Genomic DNA, 24,781 nt, shown 5'->3' with positions numbered 1-24,781 from the left:
GTTGCTGTTCATAGGGACCTCAGCAGGCTGGGGGAATGGTGGTCAGCCTCGCCCTGCTGTAATTTAGTTAATTGTGCCTTGGGGCAGCAAGCTGTGTGGTTGTTGGTAAAATATGCTTTCAAAAGAAGTAGAAGGTAAGAATATGGAACCCCATGTGTGTTGTCTGTCAGAGCACTTTTTTCTTTTGTAATAAGAGCTTTGGGTACAACAAATAAAGTTTGGATTAGGAACACTTAGGGGAAGCAGAAGGGCAGCACCAGTCTCTTCTCTCCGGTGACCAGCGACAGGGCTCAAGGGAATTGCTTCAAGCTGTCAGAGGAAGTTCAAGTTGGACATTAGGAAAAGGTTCTTCTCTCACAGAGCAGTTGAGCACTGGAACTGACTTCCCAGGAAATAGTCATACCTGATCTTGCTAGAGCTCAGGAAACATTTTCACAATGCTCTCAGGCACATGGTGTGATCCTTGGGATTGTCCTGTGCAGGAACAGGAGTTGGACTTTGTACCCTGTGGGTCCTTTCCATTTTCTTTCCAGGGTATTCTTGTCCTGGAGCTGTGGTAGAGGAAGTTTGAGTTATATATTAGAAAAAGTTCTTCATCCAGAGGGTGGTGGTTGGGCACTGGAACACAATCCCCAGGGAAGTGGTCACAGCACCATCCTGACAGAGTTCAAGAAGCATTTGTACAACACTCTCAGGCACCTCACAGGTGTGATCGTTTGGGTGTCCAGTATAGGGACAGGAGGTGAACTCAGTGATCCTTGAGGGTCCCTTCCAACTCAGCATATTCTATGGAATATGAGATTCTGTGGTATTCATTTGAGTGGTGTAGCTGTGTGTCAAGAGGCCCACAGCTCCAACACCAGAGAAGATGTTTGGATCCTCCATCCTTAGATTTTTTTAAATACAACTAGGCTCAGTTCTGTGCAGCCTCATCTAACTTTTGAGTTTAGCCATGCTTTGAGCAGAGGATAGGACTGGATGATCTTGAAAAATTGCTTACTATCCATTTTTGGCTGTGATCTAAGCTCATCTCAACACTACAGCGGTGAATCTTCCATCCTCACCTTTACTTAGTGTTCACAAGTTTGTGAAGGTTCAAGTTACTAAATTTGGTTACTAAATGTAGTTACTAACTGGCAGCAATTACTAACGTGGAACATTTTGTAACACAAATTTAAGTTATCATTTGCTCCTACGCACATCCTGACCTCTAGAACAAGATTTTGTCCTTGCTATTATTGTATCATCTCAGGAATTTTCTGTTCTAGCAAAAATACCCCTTGACATTAAACTACGTGAAACCACCTTGGTCCAACATAATTATTACTTTTGTCATTTTTACTTCATGAGTACTGCAGTGGTTTCACACTCCTACACATTTTTGTAAAAGGTGTTGTTATGGTGATACATTTCACACACTGTATTTCTTCATATGTGTCTGCTACCACTCTTTTTTTGTCCCCTGTGTACTTAAATATGCTCATGAGTGACCAGTTTGTGGTATTTAATCAAGAAACAGCTGAGATCTTTTTGCACATTCTGTTTTGTCACAGCCTGGATTTTCTTATTTCTCTGTGATTAACTGCCTTGTCATGTGTTTTATTTTTTCTTCTAATTTTGCAGCTTCCTGTGCTTCACATTCATTGGGGTGTTAAGTTTGGTGGTATTTGCCATCCTTGTTTATTGTCCACACCCCACTGCTACATTACAAAGCAAAATTCTTTTGTTTTCATTCAAAAGAACCAGAGAAGGCTCAGCCTTTCAAGCTGCTTAGTTGACTGAACATTAATACTGCTCAGTGGAACAGGTATCAGCTCAGATTTACAGCCTCCTCTCAGTGGCAGACAGAGTGAGAACTCCATTTTCAAGTGTGGTTATTTTTCATTTTGTTATTTGCGACTGAGTTTCCAGGCTGATTATTGTTGAGACAAAGTAAAGTGCACAAAAGTGTGCAGCATCCATTCAACCCTGAAAGGAGCATATTCTTGAATATCAGAGCAGTGATACAGTAAATTGCCTCTTTATTTATATAACAGAGCATACAGAGGAGATACCAGCAGAGCTAATGAGACTCTGCATATATATGGGTTACATTAGTAATGAGAAACAGCTCCACTAATTAACTCTGCTCCCTAATGAAATTAAATTCATACTATAAAAGACTTTTACAATAAAGTCAATACAAACCCCAAGTATATCAGTTTCTAACTCCTTCATTATGGCAGGGTGACATAAACAATATCATGATTTTATACTGGCATGGGACAGCAAGCATTGTTGGTAGGCTGAGCTTGTTCCAGTTTCCACAAAAAGTCCTAATAGCTTCCTTTCCTCATCCCTTCCTTTCCTGCACACATGCAGACTGGTAAATCAGTGAAATAAATTTCTCAGTTTTTAGGTTAATTTTTGAAAAAAACCTTGATACATAATTTTGCCCATGTAAATGCATTAAAAGCAATATAAGCTCAAATTATAAGCTTGAATTTTTTCCCCAAGTGATGAGCTGAATTCTTAGCAAACTTCACAAAGCATATTCCCACTGACTGGTCCTATGAATTATCATCTGCCTGATACTCGTTAAGCATCTCCTTACTGTGCTGTTTGTATGGTCTGCTAGTTCTTTCCTTCTACAGTATCCTGGTTTTCCATGCTCAAAGCTGAGCTGAGACCACAAATACTTTAGTTCTTGCATTACCTGAGTAATGAATTTTGTTCCATCATGATCCTGCAATAGAAAAGAATTGTCAAAAGTGGGAGAGATGTCAAGAAGCTGTAGAACCACCTCAGCTGCTGTCCTTTTGTCATAAGCGGGTGGAAAACACAAAATTTGGTGATGCACTTCACTTCCATCATTATCACTTCAAGCTGCCCAGACACATGGACTGCATATTGACAGTCAATTTACCCCATGTTAAGTTCTCCTTGTTCAGAGCAGACCAGTCAGGAAACCATTCCAGGTAGTGCCTTCTCTTTTCTTAGAACACTACCCAGAAGGATTTGAAGTGCTCAACAACATCTCTGGTGACATTTGCATATTTAGATGAACAAATGTTTCATGGCACAGTCGTGGCCACCATGGCCATATGTGCCTTTATGATTATATTGTACATATCCTCAATGCTCACATGAATGAGACTCCTCTTTTGTTTGCCTGCTCTCAATCAACTTCTCAGTGTGTCCACATTAGAATTTCATATCTGAAATGAGGCACATAGTAAGCAGTTTATTAGAAATAATTCTGTGTATGTAAATGGGGAAAACACTGACATATACATTTAGACTTAAAAAAACAGAGCGTGTTCTCCATACTTACTTTCTAAGCAGATAGTATTCATGGTTCAACTTTGACTTGGGATTCCGTATTTCCTGTCTTTATTCCAGCAATAGATGGACAATACTCTGTGATTACGTACATGGAACATTTCTTATTCTTTTTTGTACAGTTGTTCTCTAAATTTAAGTTGAAAATCCTGGGACAACTTCAGGAATGGTTATTCAGCAATTAGAGAGAAATCTCATTCAAGTCCCTCTATTTATTTAGTTATTTATTATTTATTACTTATTTATGTACCAATTTCTGACATACATTACAGCCATATTATGAAGCTACACATTTTGCAAAATGAATAAAATTTTCAATAATTTCTCAGAATGACTTCCAGTTATTTTGCAAAATGACAGAAAATAGTAGGCATGCATTACGCAAAATATCCAACCTCTAGCTTTTTGAACTTGTTGGTTTAAAAGATAACAGAAAGAGCTCTTTTCATTTTATTTCCCAGACTATTTAAAACCCCATGGTATATTACAGAGCACACTATATATTACATTTTCTAAAATAAAGACCCTTCTGAAGACAACTTTGTAAAATGTACAGGTGTTTTAAATTTTTTGTTCCTTGGATTGATATTTGACCTGACCTTCTCCAGAACAGTAGTGATAAAAGGTGACGTTTTGTGAAGTGCTGAAAACCATTAGGTATTTCAGGTGATTCTGTGATGACAAGCAAAGGATGTGGTCCAGGGGTGTAATAAAATCACCATTATTTTCTGAAATACCTAAACCCAGTCATATTATGTAGCTGAAACTGTCATTTCATGAAAGAACTGCAAATTGCAGAGATTTTTTTTAATAGCCACTTTCACAGATTCATGATATTATATATAGGTTCAGGTTTAGGTTTAAACTGTTCAGGTTTAAACTTCTGATGGCCAGTTCACTATAAAGACAGTTTTATTCTTGCAAGCCGAATTTAACTTATATACTGCTTTTCCCTATGTAAAACTTTGTGATGCTCTTTCTAGTGTACAGACACATTTCATGTCTTGAGAAGTTTCTCCTTCAGCTGCTCATTCTGTAGCAGAGGACAGGGACTGTGGTCTGTCTCCATGTATGTGGAATTTGCATCCATTTGTATTTCTCTCTGTGCAGCCTCCAGACACATGAGACACTCCTTTACAAGGGTATGATTGAAGGTTGTCCATCATGTTTTCCCATTAATGCAGACACAGCCTGCCCTTTCCTATTTTCTCTCACATTTTTGTAGTTATTTTATTAGTGAAGTTTCTGTGAGCTCTTGCTCCACTGAGGAAAAGTACTGGGAAGACAAAGTCCAATGTGCAGTTCGTACATGCTGTTGTTAGAGATCGTGGTGCCACCATTCCATTAGGGTATGCCTCCCCCTCAACCATGGGCTGGCTGTTATGTTTCTCCATGCTGCAGAACTCTAAAGCAGAGCACGGTCTCTGAGCTCTTTTCCATGAGTCCTTCCCTTGGTGTGTGTTCCCTCTTGAGCACAAATCAGGTCTTCCTACAGGTTCAGACGAAGCATTTGAGGATGCTATCAAATTTCTCTGCCAATGTCTTTCTTGCCTCTGTTGTTGGTATTGGCATTGTGTCCCTTCCTGACTATGACCCTGCTATGGGTGGGGTTGCCTCTAGATTTGGTAACTGAGCCCACAGCTGGCTGGGCATTACCCATCCCAGCTATGGCACTGGCACCATTTCCATTAGAAAGACTTGAGTCATGTGAGCCTACAGGTCCGAAGTTCAACCAAGGAAAATGCAGGGTCCTGCACCTGGGGAAAAATAACCCCCTGCACCAGCACAGGCTGGGGGTCAACCTGATGGAAAGCAGCTCTGCAGAAAAGGTCCTGGAGGACTTGGGTGTCCATGAGGCTGCAGTGCCCCTGTGGCCAAGAAGGACAGTGGTATCCTGGGGTGCATTAGGAAGAGCTTTGCCAGCAGGTCAGGTGATCCTGCCCCTCTACTCAGCCCTGGTAAGGCCACACCTGGAGTGCCATGTCCAGTTCTGGGTTCTTTGGTACAAGAGAGACGTGGAGTTCCGGAGCAGGTCGGGTGAAGGGCTACGAGGATGAGCACCTCTGCAGTTCTGCTGGAGTCTCTCCCTTGTGAAGCCAAGCTGAGAGAGCTGGGTTTGTTCAGCCTGAGAAGTGATGTTTGAAAGGAGCCTCATCAATTTCTCATCTGAAGGGAAGGTGCCAACAGAATGGAGCCAGGCTCTTCTCAGTGGTGCCACGAACGAGGACACGAGGCAATGGGCAGAAATAGATGCACAGGAAATTCCATCTGAATATGAAGAGGAACTTCTTCACTTGCTGTGGCCATGCACTGGAATAGATTACCCAGAGAGGTTCTGGAGTCTGTCTTACTGGAAATATCCAGAACCATCTGGATACAATCCTGTGTTATGTCCTCTAGGATGACTCTGCTTGAGCAGGGATGATGAGTCAGATGACCCACTGTGGGCCTTTCCTACCTTACCCAGTCTTTGATTTTGTGATTCTGAGCCCCAGCCACAGGTGAGTGACACAGAGTTCCTTGAGGGCACAGCTGGAAGAGCTGATGAGCAAAACCAGCCTGGCACTCCCAAACTGGAAGCATTGCTAGGAAAGAGGGAAGTTACTGGTTGAGGGTGAAAGCAGCCAGCTGGCATGTCTGCTGCCTCATCGGAGAAAAGAGGATTATATATTACTTATAGTTAGCCTCTAGGGAATGGACACTGTATATTATCTTTATGGGTATTTCTCTATTCAGCAAAAAATTTTGTTTATTAAGCAGCTGTTCGCAAGTGAGGAAAATTACTTCACTGAATGTCAGAAAGTTTAGTTAGATTTTCTGAAATTTTTGTCTGGGAAGTCATTGATATTAATGACCCCTTGACTTTTGAAACCGGCCCTTGTTTCCAGTCAAGTCCTAGCCATAGGGTTTGCTTACAGGGAAAATGCATGCCAAGTCCTATTTCTCTGAAAACAGCAGAAATGAGTGACTTTATGGGTCAGAAATGTCCAATTCTGCAGTTCTGTGGTGGCTTTTGTTCAGAAACTGCTGCTTCTGCTGCCTTCAGGGTTTTTCATGCCCATCTCTCTCTATCCCTGGAGAAAGCATAAAGTGCCTGAAGCCTCCAAACTCTCTTTCTTCGCCTGCAGCTATGGAGGTACCTTCTTCCTCAACAGTACTTTTAGTCTAAGGCACCCTGGTTATTGGCAATACATGGAAATGGAAATGTCAGGTGACATAGACTGTGGGAAACTGCCTGGAAAGAAAAGATCTGTAAGCTAAGGGGAATTAGACAGGATTACAGTCTGATAAAATCCTCAAGTCAGGATTGTTGCAAAATGCAGTCTTTGCTGTATTTGTCCTTGCCTTGACTTGATTTTCCATGATTCCCTGGTGAGCTAGAGAGGAAACTGATGCAGCTGAAAGACATTCAGGAGGCAAATTCCAGCCATATGGAAAGAACAATGCAGGAGTGGGAACAAGGAGTGGCTGAGGGCAAGCTTGCTCCCATCAGTGAGATTCCCACTTTTTATCAACTTAAAGGATTAAATAAATAACCTGAGATGAAGGCTAGAGACACAGCCACCTTACCTTGTGGCTGTGTGGCAGAAGTATGCTGATATTCTGCTCTCTTCTCCTCATTCCCAGTCCTGTTCTTCAGATTCTATTCCCTCTATGTCCTTCTGTAATAGTGTGTTTGTGTTCATGATTGTTTCCTATCCTAGTACTATCCTCTGTCATTTAGTCAGCAAAATAAAAAGGATCACCTTAATGACTGTGGTGCCTCTGACCAAGCAGATGAAGGTAACTGGAAATTCCCCTTCTCCTACAGTGGTCAAGTCCTGGCACAATTAAGGGAGATCATTCTCTCAGGGCAGGGGAGGGCTTTCTTTGCCAGACACTGACTCTCACAAAGCAAGATAAGTGGTAGACATAAAGTTTGTGTAGACATAAAGTTTGCATAGACAGACCCATAAAAGGCATGACTTGGTGCTGGATAACACCACCATCTTAAATCATGTGATTATTGGACCTCCTAATTAGCTTGTTATCATGCTGATTTAGTATTAACATCATTAGCAACAAATTTTATTGGGGGAAAAAAGTCATTACTATTTTTTGTGATGCTATGGGGCAGGCTACTGTGAAAGTTTGCATTTTTACAGGAATTAAATTACTTGTGATTTTAACACGGACTAACAAGATTTGTTGGTCAGTATAGTTGGGAGATACTGTTTTTAAAATCATGTTTATGTTTCATTCCAAATGCAGATATAAAATACTTCTAATTTATGTGCATTTTTCTAGGAGGGACTTTACTTTTTCAGCACATAGTCATTTTGTTTGTTAATAACTTTATTATAGTAGAAGGGTTATAATATGATGTTACAAAGCTATGCAATGCCCACAGAATGCACGCAAGGCATTTTCTTTAACCAACCACGTTGCTACGGGAGCAAACAAAAATGTTATGCCAATTTCTATCCTCTCCCACCACAAGGAGAATATAATTTGTTTGTGTAGCTTTAAAACAAATCTGGATAATAGCAGTTTATTGCTTTCTAAATGACACACAGTTAACTAGTAGTGAGATACACATTCAAGTTGATTCCCTCCATGTTTTGAAAGTTGCTCCCCAGCTACTGTTGAATCTGGCTGGTAGTTGTCATCCTTTTTACTGTGATCCTTTGGGAACAAATGCCTTCTTGGACAGATTTTTCTCAGGTACACACACTGCAAGCTCTCATGTTTCTTTCTTAACAGATGTGGTCCAGGCTGTTTGCCAAGGGTGAGCCATGAGAGCTGCCCAACACCTCACTTGTGTTGTGAACTTCAGTGATTTCCACCTTTTGGTGTTGTACAGCATGACTCATACTCTGACCTGAAAATACCTTTTTATGATCAAAGATCCTGATAGATATAGAGGACCTTGAAGAAAGAAGGAAGAAAGACAAGGTAGAAAGACCACAGAAGAGATGGGATCTCATTTAAAAAAAAACATCTTGGTGGGACTAAAAGCAATGAGCACAGCAGCACAGGCACAGCAAGATCAACCAATTGTTATTTTATTGCTGTCTGATGTGCAAGAGATGTTGAAGGTGAAGCAGAAAGGAATGGAAAGATTCACGGGATGAAAAGGTGGATTTCAACAGCATCATGAGTAAAGACTCTCATGCAAATTGATCAGCTGATAACCTCTAATTAGTTAAATGATTAAATTATTATCCCACTAACTCTGGATGAAAAAATGTGACCTTATGCAGATGGCAAGAAAAATAAAGATGTATTAGTCATTGATGGCTTGCATTAGAGAAGTCAAGACTTACATTTTTTTTTAGGGATAGGTATAAATCGGCTGAGCTATGAAAGCTTCAATGTCTTTCATAGAAATATTTTACCAAATTTTTCACCCTTTTTAGTGGAATTTATTTCTGTCTTCAAAGACAGCAACTGGCAATTCCTCACTGAGACAGAATATGCTTTTTAGCTACACTAGGTCTATTAGCCTTTTCCATTCCTCCAATCCAAGCAGAAACATTTTCATTTCTTTCATCAGTGCAGGGTACAAAATTTATAGAATTGCTTTCAAGCTAAAGACACTGTGAGTAACTACTTATAAACTTCATAAATGCACAAAATCAACATAAGATTTACAAAAAAAAACATTGCTACCTTGGATACCTAAGATATTTGTCTTTTGAAGAGAAGAAAAATTCTGTCTGAATGATCTAAAAAAACTTGTCCTGGCTATAAAATATTACTTTTAATTTAAAAATTTTGTGAATAATAACACAGGTTTTTGTTTGAACTTGCAATGTCCATTTCAGTAATAGTGTATAATTTTTTAAGACATATTTTCATAATATGAAAAAGATAATATTCTTTTCTGCTGCAGTGGTACCATCTTAAAAAGTGATTTTGAGAAAATATTTTAAGAAATAACTATCTATCACTGATTTAGTTTTAAATAGCTGGTTTAGTAGTTCAATTCACTTAGAAAGTGATGCTTAACAGTAAAGAAACAGACCTACTCAGGAAGAACAATAGCTTCCCTGATATTTTATAAGAGCTTGTGGGAAATAAATATTAAATGTATGGGAAAATGATATAGATCTTTAAGTTTCACAAATCTGTACCTTAGTCCATATAAGCCAGCTTCCTTATTTGTGTTTCTGCATTGCAATTCTCAGGTCTCCTCCTAGAGCCTTTGACTTCACAAATCTTGATGTAAAAACAGTAAGAGAGAAGAGCCCATAATATTTCTTCCCTCTTCTCCAGGTCCATCCACAACTCACTGGGTAGAACTATGAGGAAATTGCTGAGGTCACCTTCCTGTTTACTAGCTGGGACCCTGGAGGCAGTTTGTTCCATTACTTCAGGAAGCTGATGTGCAAAGCCCTGTACAAGTGTGTTGCACCATTTCCAGAGTACACCCTCACTTGCTGAGGAGTGAGTTTGCCATGTCTGTCCATCACTGTCCTATCCCAGGTCCTGCACATGCTGCAGGATGCTGATGCTAGCAGCAAGGCAACCTCCTGTGGAGCATTCCCACATTTTGCTTGAAGAAGCGGCTTCCACTCAGCACGAATGACAGCAGGTCCAGACAGCTCAGGGCAGTCAGGCTCAAAAAAACCTCATTGTAGCTTTCTAACTGGTCAAAATCACTCACATGCTGTATGTAGTAGGCTCTGAACAGGTGATAGGGAAGGAACCAAATTATGATGATCCAGATGAAAATCAAGTTTTTCACCTGGGCCCAGAATTCTTGGTGTGAACAGAGGGAGGTGGAAAATTTTCTCGCCACTTTTACCAGGATAAAAATCTGCAAGCTCAAGAGTACACAAGAAATGAGGGCAACAGCTACAATTACGGTGTAGTTCAGGGCTTTCACACTCTCGTGCTGTAGTTCTTTGTGGAACTTGAAGCAGGTTGTATTATTGTATAAGCCTGAGCGTCCATACTCGAAGTAGAAGAGTGGCACCCCAAAGACCATGACAAAGAGCCACACTGCAGCGCTCGCCCCAATGGCGTGCAGCTTCCTGTAGAACTCCACCTTGTCCTTCCACTGAAAGAAGATGAGCCACCGGATCACCAGGGTGATCACATAAAATATGAAGGTCAGGTACATGTGGATGTGCACCATGGCACTCACCATTTTGCAAAACGGCATATCAAATACCCACTTCTTTTTGACATAATAGTGGAGGCGGAAGGGCACCGTGAAGAGGAGGAGGCTGTGCACAACGACCAGGTTAATGATGGCAGTCGTGGTCACAGACAGAGTGTTCATCTTGAGCAGCACAAAGGACATTGTGATGGACCCAATTCCGCCTCCAGCCAAGGCAACCGAGTAGACAGTGACCAGTATGGCACTCACGGTGCTGGTGTGAACGAAGGCGGAAGAGGAGTCACTGCTGTTCCTGGTCCCTTCAGTCATGTTCCTGAAATCTTCCTGGAACATATTCTGGAAACGGAAGAATACAGAAAGACTAAGAGAAGGTAGGAATGACATGGCCTACCTAAAAAGCAAGAAGGACTTCTCACCTGTCTCTTGCTCAAGAAATAATCCTGAAGTCTCACAGAGGGCATCAGTAACTGTAACATGTACTTTTATCCAAATATCCTCCAGCCTAAGGGAAAATGGATGAGAACATTGGGCAGAGAACTGCTCTAGTCCTTAAGACATTTCCAGCCATACTCCTAAAAACAAGCATGAATCAATAATATATGGGGAGAAATGATCCTTAGAGATCCTTAGAGATCCATCATTGTGCTGGTTTTATGCTGTGTTATTTTTTCTCCTCTCTCCTGAGTATCTGTATGCTTTTACAGTAAAGGTCAGAGATATTGTTTTAATTCTGCTACTCATTCATCAATTTGTTTACTTGCAGCACAAATCTGTCCTTCCTGGGGCCAGATAACAACCATATGTTGTTCTATCTAAGATACAAATTCTGTTTGTTACTGAGAGCTGAGTTTTGAACACATTACAGTCAACTTCTTCTCCACGGACAGTTTCTCTGAGCAAGGGATTAAACACCATGGATACCCAGACTCCGTGGAAATCCTGCTTAGATCCTGCCAGGCCAAGAAACGTGGGCAGTAGTGTCCTGATTCTCAGAGCCATTTCAAACCTTACATGTAGTAACTGGGTGTTACAAAATGGGCTGCTAAAATACATTAGGAAAGGACATCCTGGGTGAGTGTAAATCATCCTGTCTGACCAAAGCAGAAGCTAGATGCAAGTTAATAACAAGTTTAAAAAGTGTGCTATACATTTTTAATATATTACTGTCTAAAAAAGAGATTAGAAATAATTATTATAAATCTAAATGCAGCCCCTGTTAGGATTTTTAGTACTACAAGATCATATAGGAAGGGAAGAGTTCAGGTAGGGTGTTATCCTGAAACATATCTGCATCTGTAAAAATGTCCAGGGGATGTTCTCATTACAGTTACAGAAAAGAAGCAGGGAAAACTGAACAGTGTTGGGCTCCATACTATCACAGCTGTACTGCTACTGCTGCCTGAACTGTGATTTAAAACTGACTCTGGTAAGTCATCCATTTTACCAGTGAATCCCACAATGCAAGAAGGAGTTTTCTCCTGAGATTTTGTGATTTTTCATTTAATATTCAAATGCTTTACACTTCAGAAAGTAGTTCCTTAATGTCTTTGTATGAGTGATGTTTTCAGCTTTATTTTCATTTTTTTAGGTAGCACGAACTGCCAAAAGTTACGAGGGGAAAAAGTTTTCTAGCAGTCCACTCATTTTATGGAAAAGAGTTTTGCCTATAACAGTTTTATAAACTATTTTTGTTCATAGTGGGCAATGAATATCTGTTATGCACCTCAGGTGTTTTGTGTTGTTTCTTAGCAATATTTCTAAGCACTTACAGTAATCAAGGTCTCTTCATACATTCAGAAGTTATTCTCTAGCTATCCCAATGCATCTAAGACTCCAGATATCTTATTATAATCAGTATAAGTGCCATATCTCAAACTGATGCGTTGATTACTGACATTACTGACCTTTTGTGTTTGAGCTTGCATTTCAGAGTTATGTGGACAACTAATTCCCGTACATTAAGAGAATTACAATGGGCTGTTGTGAAGGAGTTCTTTATCAAAGTCACTGCAGATTGGCACACTGCAGCCCTTGCATCAGAAATGGTGCAAGTTCCTTCCAGTTCTGTTCTCGTTTCTGAGTCACTTCATCCTCACAACCATGCAAGCCAGAAGGGATTAGCAAGAACTCTTCATCGGTTTCTCCAAGCTGCTAAACTTCAGTTTGAAAAAATGTCCCTAAAAAGAGGCATTATAACACTGTTTTGATTTAAAATGCATATTTCAAGTTTTAAATTTTTAAAAGTGTCACAGAGGGAAAAGCAACACACTGGAAATGTGGCTTGGTATGAGCAGACCCAGCAGCAAGGCTGCACTTGGAGAGGAAGAACCTCTTTTTGTCACCCTTCAGAGGCCAGCAGTGAAACTTGAAGGCAGTAAGAACAGATAGGCAGAAGTCAGATAACTGATATTTTACTCAGACATTCCAGTGCACATTCACTGAAATGCAGGTTTCTGCAGAATTCTGCAGTCGTCGTTAAATCTCTGCATAGTAAGAATCTGCAGGAGATGTAATTTTCATTAATCTTAAAAAAAAAAAAGAGCTACCAGCAGCTGTGATAGGAGATTATCAGCTCCCCAGTAGCCCAGGCACCCCACTGAAATATCATTGCGTGATGAATACTGAGTGTAACATAACACAGGGCATGTTTCACAGACGAAATGCTGCTTTCTGGCAAAGTGAGGTTTCCTGTCATACTGACATTCACAAAGCTATAACCTACTGACCTGAAATGCAACTTACAAGTCCCTTTGCCAGAATTCAGCAGGAGGCGCATGGAAAAAGAATTAATGTGGACCTCATACAACACAGCTGTTCTTGTTTCTGTGCCTTCCTACACCCTCTAGCAACTGCCAGTTCAGTGATATTGCTCAAGTCTTGGAGCCAGGTTTGGTCTTCCTCTGGGTTAAGCCTCTCATGACTGGGCTGAACTTCTGCTGGACATGAGCCTTGAACAGCCACAAGGCAATAGTGGGCTCCACTTCATTTGGATGCCACAGCAGCTGCTGATGCCAAGGGCTGGGGGACAACTGCAAAAATAGCTGGTTTAGTCTGACAAAGGAGGTAGGTTGCCAACAGGCCAGAGGCTAATTTCTTTCAGAAATGTGATCAGCAAAAAGATTCTTGTGCATTCAAGATTTGTCAGTTGTCAGTGTGGATAATGCCATCACACTCATTTCATGTGACTGTCTGTGCAGCACAATCTATGAGATTTCCCTGGACTGCTCTCCTCAGGACAGAAAAACCCAGAGTGCTCAGTTCCTGTCTGTATTCAAGGTCAGGTTGGATGGGGATTTGAGCAACCTGGTCTAGTTGAACATGTCTCTTCCCATAGCAGGTCTGTTGGAACTAATGATCTTGAAGGCCTCTTTCCTCCCAAATCATTGTGTGATTCTATGATTTCTGAAAACAATTTGATCTCTGTCAAAAATTTTCCAGGTAAGAAATATTCATTCCAACTTTGAGGAACTTGTTTCTCTTTTATCTTACAGTTATCTATCTTACTATTTAAAAACAAAAAAAGTAAAAGAAGGAAAAAAAAAGATTAACCATACTTCTGGACAGAATTTGTACAACCTCAGCTTCCAGGTATTAGATGCGCTTGTGCCTCTGTATTCAGATTTAAAAATTTTTTGGTTTAATTTTTCCTTCCCCTGTAGATACCTGATATGAGACAGAGGAGTCTTATTCTCCCTTGATCCCAGCCATACCTGTGGCTCCTGAGTGAACTGCCTTTACACTTGTACTTGGTTCTTAGACGAACAACTTTGCATTTCGCAGGGGTAAAATGCTTATTCTAGTTTGTGCCTGATTTAGCAATCCAGATCAGCCTGTCACTGTCTTGTTCCCTTCATCCATGCTATTTTCCCAACCAAGTCCATGAGTCACCATTATGTTACATCAACATTATATCAACTTATTAAAAAAACCACTCATTTGTCAGAAATGATGGCACTCTTACAATCTCTGTCAAACAGTGAGCTCTACTCTGTATAACAAGTGTTTGCAAAATTTATCCCCTATACACGTCTGCTGAGAGACTGGCAGGCTTCACACAGATTTTCATGTGTTCTGACAGTTGGGTTCTGCAGGAGAAGCATTTGCTGTCTGCATGCACCCAACTGAGAAGTTTCATTTGAATTTGGAGGAGAAAAAAATTCAACTCATATGAAAGATTTCTATTTTTGACAGCATTAATAAATTGAAAAATGAGTGTTTGTCAGAACTGACATTCCTACACTGAACTAGACTAGGTTGGAAGTGCAAAATACAAATAATTTTTAACAAAAGTCTGTTTAAAATCTGCATCTGTTTCACAGAATCCTCATTTAGTCTCAAAGATGTTTTCTGTTGAGGGCATTGTAATTGCATTTCAATTTGTTCTAATTCCATGCTGTGTTATGGTAACATAGGCTGTGCTACTAGAATAATTGCAGAATTTCTTTAATTTCAAAATAACCACACACACCTAAAGTTTGAAGTATAAAAACCTGCTTAATAGAAAACACTAACAAAAAATATTAAATATCAAGTACATTTAGACATTGACTTTTTTCAAACAACTTTTCGTGATTCCCCTAACTCATTTGGTAGCTCAACAGTTCATGTCTTGCAGGCAGTGTCAACATTATACCGATATTTTGTGGTTTTAATTCAGTCCATTGGAGAACAAATGGGATGGAAAAACATGTTAAGTTAGTCCTGTTTCATTTGAGATTGTCACTATTTTTACACAAAAAATGGAAACCATGAAATGTTCCTAAAAAGGATTATTTACCTCCTTAGCTGTATCTTAACAGAGAAAACAAACCCTTCTTGTCCTTACAGAGACTGGGTGATATCAAACACACACACAGAAGATGGATGAAAACAAAATGCACTGCCTCCCAGTTTTAGGAGACAGTGTAAAACTACAGGGTAGCAATATGGGAAAGAATGAAGCAATGCTGTCCCTTACTAGGAAATTACCAAACACAGTGCGAAAATATTTGTGCAGAAAGTGGGTTGAAAATAAAACAAATAGACAACTGAATGCTTCTCCCCCCTCCTGAACTTGCAAGCATTCATTTACTTTGCAAACCGAGGCTTTTTTTTTCATTCTGTGTATACTTACAGGTTAGTTTCTCTCCACTCTTCAAGTGTTGTTTACTTGGATCTTCATTCTTTGTAAACTCTAAGAACAAAAAGCAAGAGACCTGATACTTTAAAGAGTCATTGCCTTGCTTCCTTCTTTGAGCTTATGACAAAACAATAACCTTGAAGCTGCGCTGTGTGAGGATAGGCCTGCCCATGGCACACAACCTTGGGAAGATTTTTAGTTGTATCACAGCATCCCTTACCTTGCAGCTACTTCTTAGCCATTAGAGGCCTTCAAAGCCTCCCATTTCTGTACAGGGCTTTATACTACTGCCTAAAATGATAAATTATACACACAGAAGTGAACCTCACAGTTCAGGAAGACATATGTTTGGAAGGGTGGTTCCGCAGAGTGGAGGGGATGATTTGAAGGTGTGTTTTGAGAAAACAGGGCAAGACAAGAGCAAAATATGATCTAGATTGTAGCTGACTAAGTGTGGGTTTGGATGTGGTCAGAGACACCTAAGTGTGAGGGATGCAACAAAGCTCAGTCTACAGCCCAGCACCATTTCTCAGCTCTGCTTTCTGCCAAGATTTTAGCTCAGTGTCTGGATCTCAGGACATGGTGCCATCACTCCACCTGCACAGTGCCAGCTGTGGCAGGTGGAGACTTAATTTAAACTAGGAGACTTAATTTAAAAAGTGATTAGCCATACCAGTGCCAAAGGCTCATGGAGCAATGATGGTTGTGTGAGGTGTATGTGTGGTAAAAGATGTCTCGCTGCAGGACTGAGTCTCTGTAAGGAGTCTGTGCAAGGTCAGTTTTGCCCTCCTGCTGGCTTAACACATTTCTGTCAGAACACACGGTTATATTTGAGCGTACTTGTTTTGAAAGCAACAGCATAGACATACAACTTTAAATGTAACCTCACAGGAGAATGTTTTAACTGACTGCATCCTGTTGCTTCACATTTGGTTAAAAAAATCACAAGGGAAGTCCTGCTCTGTGCTGCTTCACAACAGACTGCTATGTGATGGAAATTGTCTTTTTGCATTTTGCAATTTTAACAGTGCCTGACAGCTAAAGAACTGCTTAGATGATATTAAAAGAAGCTGGTCTCAAAGATCTGTTGAAAGGCATACAGATAAAAAGCTAAAAATTCCATGGCAAAGCCAGACCTAAAGCTGAATATCCTTGAATAAAGACTTGTGCCTTCTCAAGTTAGTAATTTTGTCTTGGCTCCTTCTAGGTCTTTTTTAGAGTGAATACCTCCCAGCGGAAAGAAAGTTAAGGTATCTTTAAAACATTCAGGTAGCTTCTGTATGTTGGTTTTTAAATTATACAATATTTTTGATACATAAAATAAGTTACACCTAGTTAAGTATAAGTTAAAACATAAGTAATCTTTTAATGCTGTATATTGCTATATATTTTTGATGCAATATAATAATTATATAAGATACAAGTTATATCATTTTGTTGAAAAGTAACAATGTTGTTTCCTCAAGCAGTCAAAACAAAAAAGAGTTTTTCAGGTTGAATTCTTTCCACATGTTTGTAGTTGGCAAATCTTTAATCCTTTAATCCAGGATTAAACCAAATCGTGAAATACCAGAGTATGATCTGGGACAGACACCCTCATTGCCTTTGTCGGTCTCTAATTTGTAGTTAGCATCAAGATCTAGATAGGTATAGAATGCTTAATGGACATAATTGCAATTAATTTTCCCTGCTAAATTGATGCAATTTTCCCCCGGGATTTACCAACAGCATGTCTAATGGATTCCAGACTGGTATGTTTAGATTTTCAGCTGTAATGCACTGAGTTGGTGGCAGAATGTGATTATTTTAGAGCAGCACAGGTTTTAAACACTGATACTAGAAATGCATGTATTTTACAAGTTTTGAGTAATTGCTGGTAGTTTTAGCAATACCATAAAAATCTAGAAGCGTGATAGTGTGTTTTCATAGTACTGTTGTATCATGTGGATTCACCATCACCTAGTTTGAGTTTGCATTAAAGCAACAGTTTCAAGGGCCAAAGTTGTTTAATAAGAGATGACAGGCTGGGCCAAATCTCAAGGACTGCTTGTCCTGAGGCTGATTAGCATCAAGGTACCTCTACTCTGGATTTTGAGAGGTCCTTGAGGAAAGAGAACCGTGCCCTTTATGCTCAGGCAGAATAGATGCTGTTAGTGACTTTTCAGCTGTTCCAAACTAAAAGTTGTACACAGAATAACCATGGCAACACAGGTATTTTGTTTGTCTGCATTTATTTTGCCAGGACTCAACGATTTGAAATGCTAATTCAGAAGAGGACTACATAGGGTAGCTGGAGCTATGCAAGCATGATGGTTGGGTCTTCTACAAAAATATTCTTCTCCTTCACTTGTTTAAGTGGCAGAAAGCAAAAAATAAGATCCACCTGTACACCTTAAATTGACTGTGTGTAAGCTGGCTCTTAGTTGTGAGTAGAGCCTGAGTGATGGTCCTGACAACACTGAACTGATGTGGACTGCACAGAATCAGGGAGGACATAATTCATACTGATTTGTACTCCTCACAAAAAGCCTGCTTTTTGATCTGCTCAGAGTCCCTTCTAGTGCCAGCTGTGGGCCTGGGGCTAGTAGGTAGCACTGGCTGATCAGTTGTTAAGTTGCAATTGTGATAGGTTTTTTAAAGTTCATTATTAAGTAAAAGATCAGCTGCTAACATGAAGAACAGAAAGGCACTATGTAATTAGAGTAGCTTTTACCTGTTACCAACAAAATCCTATTTTTGACTTGTATTTCTACTGTGCTTTAATATTTCAAGCACCTGAATAGAAAGATATTAATTACCTATAAAGGGAAAAACATTCAGTATCAGTATCAGCCAAAAACATTTTATAGATAATAGGTTTCTCAAAATGTCTCTCTCTGGGTTCTGGATCGTTTGTGATTTGTGGCTGTCACCCAGGCAGTGCAAGGTGTCCTGTGAACGAGAAATATTGTCTGTGACACATCTGAAAGAACATTTTGGAAAAGTACAGGGAGTAAATGTGACTTGAAATTCCTTGTTCCACACACCTTTGCATAGCAGAGCCGTAAATTTAAGCTCCTCTGAAAAGTGGAAATGCATCTGGTGGCCTCCTCCTAGTACTTTAACTGATTTAGGGGAAAAAATACCAACTTTGCAAGTTATTATACCTGGGCATTATTACTCAAATTTGCTTAAATGTACCTGAGGAAAAGTGGCATGGAGAAAATTTGTTTTCCCCTCAGCCTATCTCACTACCTTTTCCTCCTGCAGAAATGCCAAAATTGCACCATGCTGAAGTATAGCATATTAATAAAACTTCCTCAAATTTCTGTTTAGGTCTTACTAGAATCCAGATCTTTCAGAAAAGTACTGAAAACAAACCAAGACTTAAGTTCACATCACATTCTTCTTTGATTGTGTGGGAGGGATCCCAGATCTAGAAACAAACTGTTCTAATACTAATAATACTAGCAATTTGCCCAACTTTTGCCATACCTTCTCTTTTATATTGGGTTCTGCTTTGGCCTCAATGTTTGTCACCAAGGGCAGCAGGAGGAATCAGAACTGCATACAAAAGGTATCTGCTCAGTCTCCAGTCTAAATGGACATTTTGAGAAGGTGTCTTATATTTAACAGCAGCACACTACTAATAGTCTGTCACCAACTTTAATATTACTGGGGTTTTTTTTGAAGGATTTTACTAGTTTGTACCTGTTGCAAGCCAGTAAGTTTTTCAGGGGATGTGCCTTTCATCAGGAATCCAGCACAACTATTCACTCATTGTGGGAGCTTGTTCTCACCAGGGTGAAAATAAATGGAAGGAGGAGATGATTGACAAGGAGATGCATTACTCCTACCCTAAAGATGACATTAGACTGCAAAGAAAGAAATAATATATGCAGCACCATGCCAATTCTACAAGCATATATGCCTCTCTGGGAAGAAAAAACATCCTTCCCTTCATCTTGAAAAGACAGTGCTCATCCTAAAATATTTTTGAACTTGGTACTAGTCTCACTAATTGCCTGCTGGGTTAGGCGGCATGCTGTAAGGAAGAATATATTTTTTTAAAGGATTTCAGCACAAGCCTATTGCTACTCACCCTCAAAATGTGTACTGCAACCACTAATACTGTTTTATTCCCAGATTGCTTATTTCATCTGACTTCTGACTGCAGAGGTAATGCAAACTCTATCATCAGGTGCATGGAAAAATCATTTACCAAAGATCACTTTCATGCTGAATGTACACATACAGATATTTGTGAAATTTAGTATGCTGAAGTGTGTTGTCTGAAGAACAAACCTCCCTGAATTAGTCTAAGCTCCTACTGCCTAGGAGCAGTACAGAAAGCAAAGCTTGCTGCCAACGCTGATTGATAATGATTTTCTACCTCAGCATAGCCACAATTAAATACATGATGTTTCTGTTACAGTTGGGTTAGGGAGGAATTCAGGTTCTTCCTGTCATTACAGAAAGAAGGAATGTACTTCAAGGGCATTTTTCCATGCTGCATTCTCAAAGTACACTGGTTTGCAAGAGCCTTTCCTTGATCAGCACACCTACACTCTGCTTATTATACTGAGGTGCTGTGTGCATGCAAGTGCTCTCTTACATCAAATTGTTTGGGCTGAAATGGTTCATTTTGCTGTTAAATCTGGGAGTTTCCATTCTGAGCGAATGATAAGCAATGATTACTTTATGATACAAATGACAACTTTAACTGCGTTAAAGTAAGAGCTACAGTGCACATGCCAAAGCCTGAAGGCAATTGTGCTGTCAATAAGCTCATTATGATGCATTTTTTAAAACTTTGGCTATTTGAAGTTCAGCTGAAATATTTAAAAAGGCAGCTACATAGCCCAGCCACAGGTGTAGAAACACTTATGGTAAGTACTGCTATTCTGGGCTGTGGAAGAATACCCACACCTGCCCTTTGTCCCACTGTCCTCCTAATATATTTTCTCCCCATTTCATTGACACAGGAGTCTGCAGAAAATCTTGGGCCATGCTGTGGTCTTAATGATGTTTTGCCAGCCCAAATATTCTTATTCAAGTTTTGGAGTGCCCTGTGCTGTGGTGTTGCACTGGGCCCCTGTACTTGGCTGTTCTTTAGACCTCTCTGCAGAAAAACAGATCTGAAAACAATAAGTTATGAAACAGCTTCCCTTTCTATCTTCCTTCTTTTCATTTCATCCAGGCCATGTATGTCTTCTTTATCACTGGAAAGCATAAGAGCCCAATATTTTATATTATTCACTGTATCTCTAATGAAGCAGCAGCTGAAGATGGACTGACAGGACATTCCTTTATGATATTATGAGCCCCACATGATAGATGAAAAGGTAAAATAAAACTAGTCTACATGTAGCAGTGAAGCATGGTGGAGAGAAGACCCAAATAGCACCAACATAAGCTGGTACAAAATGAATAGTGTAGGATGTGTACAAACCCCGATGTACTGGGTTTGCATGGCCAGGTCTTGGTAGCTGGGGAACAGTGTAGGATGTGTACAAACCCTGATATATTGGGTAGCATGGCCAGGTCCTGGTAGCTGCCAGAGTGACTTCTGGGAGAAGGTACCAGAAGCTTCCTCTAAGTCTGCCAGAGACAATACCAGCCAGCTGCAGGATGGATGTGCCACTGGCCAAGACTGGGCCAGCTGGAAATGAGCATAATGCCTCTGTGATAACATGAAGAAGCAGATGAAGATGAAGAAGATGAAAAAGATGGACAAGGAGAAGGAGAAGAAGGAGAAGGAGCCAGAGAAGAGTGGGGTGGGAACATGTGAGAAGAGCAGCTCTGCAGACACCAATGTCAGTGAAGAAGGAGGGGGAGGAGGTGCTCCAGGCACTGGAGCTGAGGTTCCTCTGCAGCCCGTGGTGAAGTCCATGGTGAAGCAGCTGTGCCCCTGCAGCCAATGAGGGATCACAGGGATGCAGAGATCCACCTGTATCCCTTGAAGAAGACCCATGCTGGAGCAGTTCAATGCCCAAAAGAGGCTGTGAACCTGAGGGAGGTCTGTGCTGGAACAGGCTCCTGGCAGGGACCTACGGACCCATGGAGAGAGGAGCACACACCGGAGGAGGTCTCCTGCTAGGACTTGAGACTACATGGGGAACACAAGCTGGAGCAGGGTGTCCATTGAGGACTGCACCTAGGGAAGGATGACCTATGTTGCAGTAATTTGTGAAGAACTGTTGCCTATGGGATGGACTCATAATGGAGAAATTCATGGAGTACCAACTCCCAGGGAAAAGACCCCCACATCAGAGCAGGGAAAGAAACAATGTGTGCTGAACTGATCACACCACTATGCCCCATCTCCCCCTGCCACTGGACTGGAGGAGGAAGTAGAGCTGAGAAGGAGGGTGTTTTCCAGGTCTGCTTTTACTTCTCATTGTCCTGCTGATTTTGTTAGCAATAAATTCTGTTAATATCCCCAAGCTGAGTCTGTTCTGCTCATGACTATATTTGGTGAGACATCTCTCCTGGTCCTTATCTCAATCCATGAACCCTCTTTTATATTTTCTCTCCCCTGTTCAGTTGCAGAGAGCAGTGATAGAGAGGCTTGGATGGGTGCCTGGCGAGGTGGGCAACTGCAGATATGAGTTCTGATCCCAAAGCAAATCAGCCACAGGTGGGCAGTGATCTGGCCTTTGTCTTCTCAACAGGAGAGGTTAGACTGGCCGCAGCAACATGCCTCTTCAGCCCCATTGCTTCTGGTTCTCAAGTTAGCACATTAAGCACTAGTTCAAGTACGTCTTCACAGAAAAGCTTTCCCCAAGATAGCTTTCCTGTTGATATTGGCAATGGTGAGAATTTGGAGACTTTAAGAAAATAAAGCAGGCAGTTAATGTGTTTAATTGTGCAGCTGAGATGAAAATGAGAAGCATCATCTCACTGTGCAGCATTTTCCATTCCTGCCTTTTTCTCTCTGCACCATCAAATCAGCATCATCAAAGAAAGTGATTCGATGATTTCTACAAACCTCATGATGAGAGAGCTCACCATTTACTACTAAGTACCTCTAGTGCAGATAAAGCAATGCCTGTTTTGTATCCACTCCAGATTTTCCTTATGTCTCTTATTTTGGTTAAAATTCTTTTCCCCTTGTTTTACCTGAAGAGGAAAGATTTCAGTTTGTTCAGTGAGATTGCAATAAGATAATTGATTCTGTATCAAAAACTGTCTCAACTTTCAGATTTTTTCCACAATCCATGTGAGTGGGTGTCTGACCTCATTCCATGCCCACACCTAAGATTATCCCCACATGAACTTAATTTCACCTGTGCAACAGAGATCAGTTCTAAGCTAGGAAGAGGTTCATTAAATTGGTGAGGGGTTCTAGCACTATATTATACTTTTCTGAAGTATTTTTCCCCTGGACTGTTTTTTTGTTTCAGATTCAGAAGCAGCCTGCACACTTTTTTTTTAGGGGTAAAATGGTAGAATTCAGGGAGTCTTTTTGTACAGCATTGAATATAGAAGATATGCAGGTTGCCATGTGAGCCTGAGGTATGTCTGCAATTCAGAACATAATGCTGGGTCGAAATATCTAAGCTACCTTTAAATAGGTAGTTGATGATAAATCTGTGTTGGAGTGACACTCCCTCATCAAATTTATCCCTTTTTCTCAGGCTTAGGAGGCTTCAGCACTTCAATTAGCTCCTCCAGAGCCAGTTTTGGTACCTCTGCATGACTTTGCAGAAAGTAACAGGCATATCGCAGTCTGTGTGGATTGTGACTGTTGAATCTTAAAAAGATCCAGGCTGGCAGGCACCTCGAGAGATTTTACTGTCAAACCTCCTGTTGAAAGCAGGGCTATAGACTGAAGTATCCAGGGTACCATCAAACTGAGCTTTGAATATTTCCAGCAGGGGAAATTATGCTACTCTGAATTTTTCAATGTCTGTCTTGGACAAGGAAGAGAGAATCTGGACACCACATCCCAGGTGTGGCCTAACAGGTAGTAAATGGAGTGGAATAATCACATTCTTGACTTGACAGCTGTAATCCTTGACCTGCTGGCTGGGCTCTTGCTGCTGTGGCCCATCATGAGGTTTCATTTCATTGCTGAGCTGTGTGAGTGCCTGAGAGCATCAGGGGTGGTGTCTAAAAGTGCCAAAGTGAAGGCAGATATGGCAAGCTTTTATGAGGGTGACTTGAGATGATCAGCATCTGAGATGATTCTGAAAAATTTACTCATAATGAAAAGTACTGGAGCCAATGAGGAACCAGTGTAATCATTATGAAAATTTCCTTCTTACTTTTTGTTCAAAGATTAATTGGCAAAACCAATAACACTTTCTTCTTTTCTTTTAATAAATTTCAGAAAGGATTATGAAATTGTGGATGCTATTGTAAAAGGAGACCAGCAGCCCTTTCTGCAATAATATTCCCAAAGTACACTTTTAACTACCACTTTACTTCCACTGATTTAATAAAATATGACATTTGCAGCTGCTGCAGTGGACTAAGAACACAAAGTACTTTTAACTTCTCTCCTGTCATGTTTCCCCCAGCTCTGCTGTAACCTTACCTCCCAACAGGAACCGTTAAGCTCCATCCAGACCTGCAGCCTTCTCATTTGAGTTTAATAGTAATTCCCTCCTCCTGGTCTGTCTCCAGTACCTCAGTACCTCTGCTGAGGACTTTTGCAGCACTTACCCAGCCACTCTCCAGCAGCATAGCAGGACACTCTCCTCACTGCCTGTGACTCCTGGACTTTGCAGAGAAGCGCTGCTGAGGAACTGCTACTGCAACCCAGCTCTGTCTGCTTCCTGAAGTGCCACCCGTTGCTCGTCAACCACAAACAGCTGACAGACAGGACCGGACCAGTTGTTATCACCTCACTCAACAAGTTCATTGATGAAGATGTGTTTTGTTCTCTTCAATATATGATAAATATTTTCAGTTATTGCAAAATGCATTTTCCTGTAAGTGGCTACAGGTGAAAGGAAGAGGAATAATTATAGTGAAAGTGAAGATAACACATGAGAGTATGTGTTTCTGGATGTATATATAGGCATAAGTATCTCTCTTCTGTGGTATGAAGGCCACTCAGCCTCTCAACGGGATTTTCTCAGTTGCTCAGATAACATCTAAGAGGAGATCTGACAGCCCTTGAAGGAACTTTCCTCAGGATACAGTGATAAAATATCTGTAGCAACCCTGAAGGTGGGCATCCTGAAAAGCTGAAAATGTTCTGGTACTTCTGAAATGCTTCTATCTCTTTATCAAAAAGTAGTCTT

The 24,781-nt window shown here is 40.6% G+C and overlaps 1 protein-coding gene across 4 annotated transcripts; it reads right to left on the bottom strand.

The window, feature by feature from the left end:
• Positions 1–500: 500 nt before the first annotated feature.
• On the bottom strand, positions 501–24,260 carry GPR141 (G protein-coupled receptor 141). Of its 4 annotated transcripts, none has more exons than XR_005952920.1 (4): positions 24,198–24,260; positions 15,543–15,602; positions 9,438–10,765; positions 501–551 (listed from the first exon to the last, which is right to left on the bottom strand). XR_005952920.1 is itself a non-coding variant. In XM_041407818.1 (3 exons), the coding sequence occupies exon 3, from the start codon at positions 10,760–10,762 to the stop codon at positions 9,818–9,820; it is 945 nt and encodes a 314-aa protein (XP_041263752.1). In that variant the 5' UTR covers positions 10,763–10,765; positions 15,543–15,602; positions 24,198–24,260; the 3' UTR covers positions 9,126–9,817. The 4 variants fall into 4 exon arrangements, 2 of the variants coding, with proteins under 2 accessions (XP_041263752.1, XP_041263753.1); XR_005952919.1 differs by lacking the exon at positions 501–551 and adding an exon at positions 4,177–5,631; XM_041407818.1 differs by lacking the exon at positions 501–551 and having other exon boundaries at positions 9,126–10,765.
• Positions 24,261–24,781: the final 521 nt, after the last annotated feature.

This window comes from Onychostruthus taczanowskii, unplaced genomic scaffold, assembly GCF_017590055.1.
Source record: "Onychostruthus taczanowskii isolate IOZ18803 unplaced genomic scaffold, ASM1759005v1 scaffold28, whole genome shotgun sequence".
Taxonomy (NCBI): Eukaryota; Metazoa; Chordata; class Aves; order Passeriformes; family Passeridae; genus Onychostruthus; species Onychostruthus taczanowskii.
Note: the sequence above shows the minus strand (reverse complement) of the source record. Positions and strands in the feature narration are given on the sequence as shown.

Excerpts from the sequence above, each read along its gene's own strand:
- GPR141 (XM_041407818.1), bottom strand. The coding sequence starts at position 10,762 with ATGTTCCAGGAAGATTTCAGGAACATGACTGAAGGGACCAGGAACAGC.